At 48.2% G+C, this 11,357-nt stretch overlaps 1 protein-coding gene across 1 annotated transcript in view; it reads right to left on the bottom strand.

Moving 5' to 3' along the window:
- Window positions 1-11,103, bottom strand: part of ADAMTS7 (ADAM metallopeptidase with thrombospondin type 1 motif, 7) — a 77,502-nt gene extending 66,399 nt beyond the window's left edge. The window contains exons 1-3 of the mRNA XM_010843403.1: window positions 10,972-11,103; window positions 9,862-9,957; window positions 38-157 (exon numbers count right to left, since the gene is read on the bottom strand). Of these exons, the coding sequence (XP_010841705.1) occupies window positions 38-157; window positions 9,862-9,957; window positions 10,972-11,103 (348 nt within the window). The remainder of the gene's footprint in view (window positions 1-37; window positions 158-9,861; window positions 9,958-10,971) is intronic.
- Between the last annotated feature and the right edge of the window lie 254 nt (window positions 11,104-11,357).

Raw genomic sequence — 11,357 nt, 5'->3', positions numbered from 1 at the left:
CCCGCCCAGGCGCGGCCTCGCCCCGCCCTCGCCCCACCCTCTCGGGGCCACTCCGGGCCGGGGCCGACTGCCCACCGCTCAGGGGCGGAGCACCGGGCAGGGCGCACGCAGCGCCCCCCGACGGCCGATCGGCCGCCCACCGGGCCGAGGGCGCCGTCTGGCGGTGGAGCCAAGCAGGGCCCTCCTGTCCTGAGCCCGCCGGAGCCCCTCAAAGAATCTGGAATTTCTGGAATTTCTGCCTTGTCCCTAAACTGTGCTCGAGGTGGCGCCCTTCGGTGCACTCCCGGGGCTAGGCAGTCCTGCCCTTCTAAAGAAGAGGGACATAGAGGCCCCGGGAGGGTCCAGGATCTCCAAAGCTAGCTGGGGAGAGAGGCCCAGACTCTTCCCAAGGGAGCATCTGTTTCCTACTTGGGGCAGGGTCCCTCAATTCCTCCTGTCCAGACTCCTTTCCAAGTGTGTTTGCCTGAAGGGAAGCACAGCATTTGGCCCATGGGCTGGAGCCCACAGACTCAGCAGGGGCCTCCTGGGAGCTTGGAAATCAGCCAACCCCAGCCTCGCATCCTCAACCTCAAACACCCGCCATCTGTCCTGTGGCCCGCCCTGATTCTAGCTTCCTGCTCCCTCCCTCGTTGCTCCTAGAAGCCGGTCCCCATGTCAAAGAACACTCCCACCCTCCACCTTCTGCTTCACTAAACCTGGCCCTACCCTGAGGACCTTCACCTCTTGTTCTCAGTGGTGGTCTGCTTTCTTCCCCGGACCAGCCTTTGTGTAGCCTTCTGCCGCCCACATACCTCCCCGTTGTTCCATCTCACGTGCACTTTCCCTCATTCTGGAAGTTCCCATCTGGCTCCTTCACCCCAAGCCCTGCTGTCCTCGGGGACAAATGCAGCACATGGCTACCCAGTTGCTTGACCTCCTCATCTCTAGTGGCCCTTCCCTCCACCTTAGCCACCAGCTCTCCTGGGCTCCTCCTCCCTCCACTGCCACAGCCTAGGCTCTGTCACCCCCGACAGCCCACTCTGAAGTCTCAAGATCAGATGCCCCACTCTCAGAGCACATCCTGATGCCTTTCCCATCCTCCCTGAGTAATGACAGGAACAATATGTGCTTTTCTTCCTCCGGTCTCTTGTCACCTGCCTCTGCCCACCCCACCCCACCCCCACCTGCCCCTCCTAGCTCCACTCACTTCCCTCCCTAGCTATACTCATTGCTTGACTTCTGGCCCTTACCCAACCACTTTCCATTTCTCCTCTGCCCCTAACAGCCATCGACCCTGCTACAGGGACAGTTCACACTACATCCTGCCCCCCACCCCCCCATGCTGTGCACCAAGCATCTATAACTGGCACCCATGCATTTTCCCATCCTCTGGACACAGTGGAGCAGGCACCTTCCAGCGGTCAGAGACCGAAGCTTCTGCCAGGCCTCTCCAAGGACCTTGCTCTAGGTGTTCCTCTCTTTCCTTGGTCTCCATTGGCTCCTGTTCAGTTCAGTTCATTCACTCAGTCGCATCTGATTTTTTGAGACCCCATGGACTGCAGCATGCCAGGCTTCCCTGTCCATCACCAATTCCCAGAGCTTGCTCAAACTCATATCCATTGAATCAGTGATGCCATCCAACCATCATTGGCTCCTGACCCTTAGTTTAAAACAATTCTGGTCTCCTTCCTAGTAAAGATATGGATTATACCCCTCCATAAATGAGTGATTCCTCTCTAGTTCCCACCCCATATTTCTGCTCTCTTTCTCAATCTAACATTTCCAGGCAGTTATCTAAATTTCTCCTCCTCTCGTTTGCATCTCAGGCTCACCCCCTCCACCATCTTCCACTCTGGTGCCAGAGCCACAGGACCCTTCAAGTCCTTCTCATCTTGACCTGCCCAATGCATTCTAGAGGTGTTCTCCGTCTCCACTTCTCAACTCCACCCTCATCCGCCTGGCAGACCGCCTTCCCACAGGTGTTGGGTATTCACAGGGAACAAGAGGGTCACAGTCTCTGGAACTCTCTCTGGAGGAGGGCCACAGGCTCGTAGGCAAACATGTAAACAAGACCAGCTGCTAAGAGGGGCTATGGAGAAGATAAAACAGGGAGTTTAGAGGGTCTACTCTCCAAGGGGTCAGTCAAGGAGGGCCTCCCGAGGAGGTGATATTCACCAGTCATGTGAGGGTGAAAGGGAAGAGATGGATGCATACTTGGTGCATCTGAGTGAGACCTGTCTTTTCAGGCTCAGCTTACACATCACCTCTCAGCAAGTCTTCCCCCACTCCCTTCTCAAGCTCCCCAGAGCATCTTTGCAACCCCCATCATGGCTCAAATCACATTGCATTGCTCTTGTCTGTTATGTCTGCCAAGCCCACCACACTGTGAGATGCTCAGGCCGTGCCTTCTTTGTTCTGTGATCTCAGCCTCCAGCACAGGAAGCCCCAGAGATGGAAAGGATCTGGGGGTGGGGCAGGACACAGGGTCCTCCCTGGCCAGTACCACAATCTATTGTCCTCGCTCCTCCGGGGAGCTGCCAAGGCCAAACACAGATTAGAGGCTTTTCTGAAAGGCAGCCTAGGAGCCTGTGTTTTTAAAACCCGTCAGCTGACAACAGTCCTCACCTGTTTCCATCTGTGTCCCAGGTCCTGGCCTTTACTCTGTCCACAGCCTGCTGGGCTGCCTTCATTTTAAGCCTCATTGGGAACTATCCTGGACACCACAGGATACAAAAGGATTGTGAGGTTTAGTCCTGCCCTCGTGACACAAATAACAATCCAACCAGAAAAATAAGGCCAGCCAACTCCAACTCTGGGGCGTAAAGTTTACATTTTGAACAAAGCAAGAGATTTGATATTTCAACATGTAATTGTTCAAAATGTCAGGTATCCTATTAGAGTCCCCTCCAACCCCTGCCAAATCTTGACTGAATTAATTTATGTTTTAAATGATTGTTATCTATGTAGCCCAACATCTCCCGTAAGATTTAACTGAGCTAAAACACTACTAGAAACAGATCAAGTGAAATAAGAAACTAGACTCATTCTACTTCTATATATTCACTTATATATTAATAGATCACTTAAAAATTAGCCAGTAGAGCACATGTATTTAAAATCATAAATGAATAGATAGCAATTTTAAAATGAAGCATATAATTAAAAAAAATACTATAAAACTTCTTTGGGCTTCTACTTATCTGTCTAACGGAGATAGTGATTACTGCTACTGCTGCTAAGTCACTTCAGTCGTGTCTGACTCTGCAACCCCATAGACGGCAGCCCACCAGGCTCCTCCGTCCCTGGGATTCTCCAGGCAAGAACACTGGAGTGGGTTGCCATTTCCTTCTCCAATGCATGGAAGTGAAACGTGAAAGTGAAGTCGCTCAGTCGTGTCTGACCCTCAGTGACCCCATGGACTGCAGCCCACCAGGCTCCTCCGTCCATGGGATTTTTCCAGGCAAGAGTACTGGAGTGGGGTGCCATTGCCTTTTCCTAGTGATTGCTACTGTATTTCAAAGTTTTTTAGAGCAGTAATTCTCAACTCGGGGTGATTTTGATTCCAGGAATTTTGCAATGTCTGGAGGTGTTTTTTGTTTGTTTGTCTTGTTTTTATTGTCACAACTGGGGGAGGTACTCCTGGCACCAGACAGGTAGAAGCCAGGGATGCTGCTAATATCTTACAATGCACAGGTCAGCCCCCCGACCCCGCAACAAAAATTATCCAGCCCAAATGTCAAAGTGCCAAGGTTGAGAAACTCAACTCCTGGGTGCATGAGGACTCTGTCTGGAGCTGGCCCAGCCTTCAGAGTGGGCAGACCAACACCTGGCAAAGTTAAAGGTCTTTTGTATTTTGTTTTATTTTGCATTTTTTGGTAAGGCAAGCACAGGATAAACATTCACACTTTTACAAACAGTGAAGAGTAACTCTTCCCTCCCAAAACTAACCCCTAGTCCCTCGGTGCTCCTTCCCAGGGGCCATTATTATTTCAGTTTCTCCTGAACCCTTTTAGAAAAATTCTGCTGCTGCTGCTAAGTCACTTCAGTCGTGTCCGACTCTGTGCGACCCCGTAGACGGCAGCCCACCAGGCTCCCCCGTCCCTGGGATTCTCCAGGCAAGAACACTGGAGTGGGTTGCCATTTCCTTCTCCAATGCATGAAAGTGAAACGTGAAAGTGAAGTCGCTCAGTCGTGTCCGACTCTTCGAGACCCATGGACTGCAGCCCACCAGGCTCCTCCGTCCATGGGATTTTCCAGGCAAGAGTACTGGAGTGGGGTGCCACTGCCTTCTCGGAGAAAAATTCTAGGCAAACACAAAGTTCCACTGAGCGCACATGGTGGCACAGTCACTCTACACCTGGCTTTTTTCATTTAACCACATAGCTCAGAGACGGGAGATGGGCCAGCGTCCTTACTCGTGGGCCTGCAGCAGCCTTATTTTAATAGCTTGTTAGCATGTGGCACGTAACCCAGAATGTAAGCTCCATGGGGGCAGCAAACCTCTGTCTTGCTCACTAATAGACGCTTAGAACAGTAGCTGACATACAACACACATTCAGTAGCTATTGTCAGTTATCCAAATAAATGTTGGATGGTTGACATTCCATCATGTGTGTATGTCACCCGTCTCCTACTGGTGGGTATTTAGATTATTTCTCCTCTCTTGCTGTGACTATCCTCTGTGCATATAGGTGAGTACAACTGTTGGATAAAGTCCTAGAACTGGGGCTGCTGTCAAGGGCATATGTGTTTGTAACTTTGATAGATAAGAATTGCCAAATTAAGGGCACAATTTTAAATGCTAATTTAGGGTACAGATTGCTAAACAGGGATGCCTAAAAAAGCACTTCCTTTCATGGGACAGCAACTGGGCTGAGTAAGAACTGGCTTTGAAAATGCACAAGTTGATTGACTTGGAAAGAGGATGCTGAGTTGCTGCCATGGGACTGATTAGCCATTGTTCTGGAAGCCCTGGAGACATGGGTGTTCTCAATATAGTCCCATAGTTCAAAGCACTGTGGCCTTTGCCTGCCAACTACCCAGCTTAGGAGGGGGGCCTGACCCCACACTGCCATGAGGGACAACATCACAGGAGTCATGGACATTATCCACATGGAAATTTCAAAACTGTCAGTCAGCTCAGGGGACAAAGGTCCAAGAACAGCTTCCACTCTCGCCAGCAGCCATCTGGGCAGTGAGAAGGATGATTAGACAGAGGCGAATTGTGATGGTGAATGAGTGCTGAATCCCATGTGTTGGCACTATGCTTTTACATGCAAGGTCTCACATCATCCTCCTCCCAGCACTGGGAGTGGACACTATTATATCTTCATTTTACAGATAGAGAAGCTGAAGCACGAAGAGGTCAGGTGGTTTGCTGAAGGTCCCAGCACCCAAGTCCCTGAGTACCTCTGTCTCCTGGATTGCCAGTTTGAGCTTCTATACCTCAAAGGATCTGCTTCTTCCTGGCTCCACCTTTGGGAGTTGTTTCTAAGTCTGCCAGACGGCTAGATATGTGGGAATAGGCCACTTCCCCTTCACTAGAGAGTCACTGAGGCTTGCATTTAGGAACACCTCCCAACTGTCAAGGGCCAGGAGCCATGCTGATTTCCAAAGGGACCCTCAGGAATGGCCATCAGATTATTTCCTGCACTCAAATCTTGTCTTCACATCTAGCCCATGAACTCCTGGACGGCCAGGGCCCTGTCAATTGGACTGAAGACTAGCAGATCCCAGAAGACTGTTGTGTGCGAGGCTGTGTCCCCAGCCTGACATTCGCACAAACCTTAGATCTCTTACTGCCCCACACTGCACCCTTGGCTGTTTTTTTCTTTTTCTTTTTTATAATTTTTTTTTTCTTCTTCTTGCTATTGTTTCAGCAAGGGGTGTTCCAAATCCTTGTGTCTGGAAATAATTTGAAAACTTTTTATGCTTTTCTATTGTATTTATTGAGTTTTTGGAAGCTCTTTCTGTTATTTATCCTATAACATTTTTTCATGTATTTTATTAACTTTTGTAAAGAAAATACTTGTTCCGACATCAAAAAATCAGAACCGTTGCTGATAATAAGATCCTGGATAAAATAAATGACATGGGTCATTTTTCTTTTTCTTTTTTAATCAATAAATCATTTCACTACTTTATTTCTCCAACAGATACTCACTTGTGCTGCCTGCAGTGGAGCTTAAATGAATAAAAACAGCATGATCCTTATTCTGAAATTGCTATTGCCAATTTAAAAAATGAAGTTAGTTATATAATTTGGGGGTTAGAAGGATATTTTTAAGACGAAGTCAATAGCAAAATATTCAGGGAAAGAAGTTAATAGATGTGCCTACATCTATTGCCTTTCATGAAGCAAACATTTCTCCATATTTTAGAAGTCCTTAAATCCAACATCAAAAATCAAGAGATCAGAAGAGACCTAGAGAGATCAGAAGAAATAGAAAATTATCAAATAAATGATAGAAGAATCTTTCTCAGGAGTGCAGCACATGCATTTCAGACCGAAAGAGTTTACTGGCATCCAGTACAACAGATAAGAAAAGACCCCGACCAAGACTCACAGGTTCCTTGGTGGTTCAGATGGTAAAGAATCTGCCTGTGCTGCAAGAGACCTTGGTTTGATCCCTGAGTTGGGAAGATTCAGTGGAAAGAAGGAAATGACAACCCATTCCAGTATTCTTGCCTGGAGAATCACATGGACAGAGGAGCCTGGCAGGCTACAGTCCACAAGGACACAAAGAGTTGGACACGACTGAGCGACTAACACTTTCACTTCTAAGACACAACATCTTGACGTAGCAGAACTTGTAGGTACTTGAGAAAATTATTCCCAGAGGTGGGAAGAAAATGATCACAAAGACTCTGTAACAGAATGGTGCCAGAATTCTCTCCAGCAGGCCTATTAGCCAGAAGTCAACAGAGCAATGCCTTCAAAATTCTGGAAAGTGGTTTCCAACATAGAACTCAATTCTTGGGCTCTCGATCAAGTGTGAGGGTAGAATAAGTCCATTTTAAGATATTTAAGGTCTCAAGACATTTGTTTCCTATGGTCTTTTTCTCTGAAAGTTACAGGAGGTTGTGCTCCACCCAAATGAGGAGGTAAACTATGAGAAAGACCTGGGAACTAGGCAACAGGTGATCCGACACAAATTACCTTTGTTGGCAAAGACAAATTACATGGGTCGGCAAAGAAAGGGAGTCTCCCAAATAATAGTAAAGGAAATTTTCAGAATCACAATTGTTTAGAAGGCCAAGAGAGTCACTAGTCCACATTGGAGCAGGAAGTCAGAGATCCAGATGGGAGGTCTCAAAATAAATGAACAAAACCCAAAGAAATAGAAGTTGCCTTATATATACACAAGAACCCACAAAGGCCTAATTGCAAACCATCTGAATGGACGATTCAAAATTCAGTGGTAAAGATAAGACCCACAGGCTTGACTCAGATTAACTACTACTCTGGGCTGACTGGCTTCAGGATCTAGAGTTGTTCTCAAGGTAAGCTCCACATCATGATGGAATGAGTGACAGGCTCTGCAGTCAGATTGGTTGGATTTAAGTCCTAGCTTTGGCTAGAACTAGCTGCATGCCCTTGGGCAAACTGCTTGATTGTTCCGAATCTTATAACCTTAGTAAACAGATCAAAACAATGATCTATGATATTGTGTCAACTTATTAAGATGATATATGTGAAACTGCTTTGTAAACTAGTATTAGTACAGTGGAAGTTATCCAGCAACCTCTGCCAACCCAACTCACCAAATTTTGCCACATTTGTCTGTGTTCCTCCAAAATTCCAAAGGTGTTGGTGTTAGGAGGTGGGGCCTTTGGGAGGTGACTAGGTTGTGAGAGTGAAGCCCTTGTGAATGGGCTCCATGAAAGAGGTCCCAGAGAGCTTCCCCTCCCCTTCTACCAAGTGAGGGCACAACTGCAAAGAGAAGTCTGCCACCTGGAAGAAGGCTCTCACTTGACCATGTTGGCATGTTGATCTTGGATTTCTAGCCTCCAGAGCTGTGAAAAATAAATTTCTGTTGTTTATATTCCACCTGGTCTATGATGTTTTATTTTAGCAGCCCAATTGGACAAAGACAGCCAATCTCCTGGTAAAACGTACAGACTACTGCCCTTGGCATGTGGATCTCTTGCTACTAGTAGAATACAATCTCCCACTCTACATCAAGTGGCTTTTTGGACCAACAGCACTGGCATCACCTGAGAGCTTGTGAGAAATACAGCATCTCAGCGTGCCTCTAACCTGCTGAATTGGAATCTGCCTCTTCACCAAATACCCAGGGGAAAGGTGGGTATCTTAAATACTGGCCTGAGTGAAGTGAAGTCACTCAGTCATGTCTGACTCTTTTCGACCCCATGGACTATAGCCTATCAGGCTCCTCCGTCCATGGGATTTTCCAGGCAAGAGTGCTGGAGTGGATTGCCATTTCCTTCTCCAAAATACTGGTCTGCTGCTGCTGCTGCCGCTAAGTCACTTCAGTCCTGTCCGACTCTTTGCGACCCCACAGATGGCAGCCCACCAGGCTCCCCTGTCCCTGGGATTCTCCAGACAAGAACACTGGAGTGTTTGCTATTTCCTTCTCCAATGCATGAAAGTGAAAAGTGAAAGTGAAGTCACTCAGTCATGTCCGACTCTTCACGACCCCATGGACTGCAGCCCACCAGGCTCCTCCGTCCATGGGATTTTTCCAGGCAAGAGTACTGGAGTGGGGTGCCATCGCCTTCTCTGAAATACTGGTCTAACAGGCCCCAAACACTTCTCTTCCCACCAAACAAGCTGCAGGCTTCCCAAGAGCCACCTGGATTGGTTTACAAGCCAGTTTATACTATTGCTTCTGCTATTATATTATGAAACATAATTAAATAGATAAACCCAAACCTGAGTACAAAGGGAGAGTTGTTTCTAGGAAACCTAGGCTGGAAGCTTTAGGAAGACATGATAAAGGAGAATGGTCTAGAATTACAGTTCAGTAGAGGAGGCTTCTAGAGAAGGAAATGGCAACCCACTCCAGTGTTCTTGCCTGGAGAATCCCAAGGACGGGGGAGCCTGGTGGGCTGCTGTCTACGGGGTCGCACAGAGTCAGACACGACTGAAGCGACTTAGCAGCAGCAGCAGCAGCTGCAGAAGAGGCTTCTGGGAAGGGTTTAATAGCTGGAGCTATTGGCTGTGGGCATACCTTAGGGGTCATGCCTGAGGATACCAGGTCCTCCTCATTTACCCTGAGTCAGCCCTGTACTTCCCCCACAACCACCACCCCCAGCATTACAGCTGTTCCTTGCCCTATCCAGGTGTTCTTTATTCCTGAACTAACACTGGGACACTTACACGAGGGATGCATTACATGAATTTTCTTATTAACCTTGGAGCAACCCCATGAGGGAAGTTATTACTATCCAATTTATGGGCAAGAAAAACAGAGATTAAGTCACTTTTGTGAGGTCACATGGTAACTGGCAGGGCAGGACTTGAAAGGAGGTCTGCCCCCAGGTACCAGGCTCCAACCGTGACACTGTTGATGGCAACAGACACCAAGAGTTTAGGGAAAACACAGATGCTGCAGAAACATTTGAGAAATGTACATTCCCACCAGCAGTTAAAGGGATGTAGATCCAAGAAACCGGTGACCACTTCTCACCTGTCAAATCTGCAAAAGTTTTTGTTCTTTTGCAATTCAATTTGCATTTATGTCAAAGTAATATGTGTTCATGGTTTACAAGAGTCAAACGGCCCTACAGGCACACAAGATGAAAAGCAGCTGCCTCTGCCCTGGCTCATCGCACACCCACCCAGGCACACTCTGTGGGAGGAGGGGATTCAATTCCAAGAGGTGGCCTGAGCCAGGCCGCTCCTGCTGTGGCCTTTACCTTCTGTCCCCTCCATACTTCCTCTGGGCTCTCCAGGGCCTCCAGGAACGTTGCCCTGATGTTCTGCTGATCTTCCCAGTACAGCGAAGCAAGGGGCTGAATGGCCCAGATTGGGAGTGGAAATGGGGAACCAGAGGGAGATGCATAGCAAGAACCCAAAATGACCCACACCCCTTAACATAGCCATCTGTAATCTCACTTGGGGTGGGTGGGAGGAGGGAACCATTCCAAAAGGAAAAACCAGCACTGGCCACATCATTTGTAGAAAACTCTATGTGGAAGTGCTATTTCTTCACTGCAGTAAGAACAGTAAAGAGATTTTATTTTTACTTTTTGGCCATGCAGCACCATATGTGGGATCTTAGTTCCCTGACCAGGGATTGAACCCATGCTCCAGGTACTGGAATTACAGAGTCTTAACAACTGGACCACCAGGGAAGTCCAAAGAGATTTTTTTTTTTAGGAAAGAAAAATAAATATATCCCCAACCTGTCACCCTCTCCCACCAAAAACTATGTTCTCTTGGGTGGATCCCCAAACACATAGGTTTTTAGAGCACGGTCATCAGCATTACAGGGAAAATGACAGGCTCTTCAGAGCGAGGTTTGGGGTCAGTTCCTGGTTCTGCTGTGGGATGTACGACAAACCCCCTTTCTGAGCCTCTGCTCCCTCCTGTGTGAATGGAGATCACATTTCCTGCCTCACGGAGGAGCTGGAGGATGATATGTATAAAAAGCCTGGCATTGGGCTGGGGACATAGTAGCTGCTCAACCAGGAGGAAGGCAGCTGCCTCCCAGAAAGCACCCTGGCCTCAGTGCTACACTCTTTCCTGGCTCCAGCTAACCTCTGTGGGACACTCCCTACAGCCCTGAACTGGGAAATCCACTGCCAGCACTTGTCACTCACTGCCCTTCCAGCTCTGGCCTTTTTAAAGGCCCAGACAAGGCCTTCCCATAACCATAACCCATCCTACTAAGGGTACCCACAAGTGCTCACAGAATGAATCCTTACAGCCCAGCTCAGAGCTCATAGCCCCCTACCCTCCCTTCCTGCCCCTCCAAGTGCCTTCTGCCTCCAACTCTATCCCAGTGGCCCTCGTTCAGTGCTGACCCTCCCCAGCTGAGCTCTCCTGTGACCTGTGGGCTCCTGGGGGTAGAATGGATGCTGGTCCAGCTCTGTCTCCATCACAGTACCCATCAAAGGCTGAGCCCGCTGGGCAGGGTCCTGCAGACCTTCATCCATGGTTCTTTGTTGACCTCCCACCATGACAAGGGCAGTGAACATGACAAAGGCAGGCCTTCCTTTCAATGGACTAACTTGCTGGTGGGGGCAGATTTTTAAAAATGTCAACAAATACATAAACTCTGGTTGTGACAAGTGTTATAAATAAAACAGGGTGATCATACAGCAGTGCAGATGAATGAGCTACTGCTATACTCTACAGTATGGATGAACTTCACAGACCCATGCAGCCAGACACTAAAGTGTATACATGT

Source organism: Bison bison, unplaced genomic scaffold (assembly GCF_000754665.1).
Source record: "Bison bison bison isolate TAMUID 2011002044 unplaced genomic scaffold, Bison_UMD1.0 scf7180017864181, whole genome shotgun sequence".
In the NCBI taxonomy this organism is placed as follows: Eukaryota; Metazoa; Chordata; class Mammalia; order Artiodactyla; family Bovidae; genus Bison; species Bison bison.
Note: the sequence above shows the minus strand (reverse complement) of the source record. Positions and strands in the feature narration are given on the sequence as shown.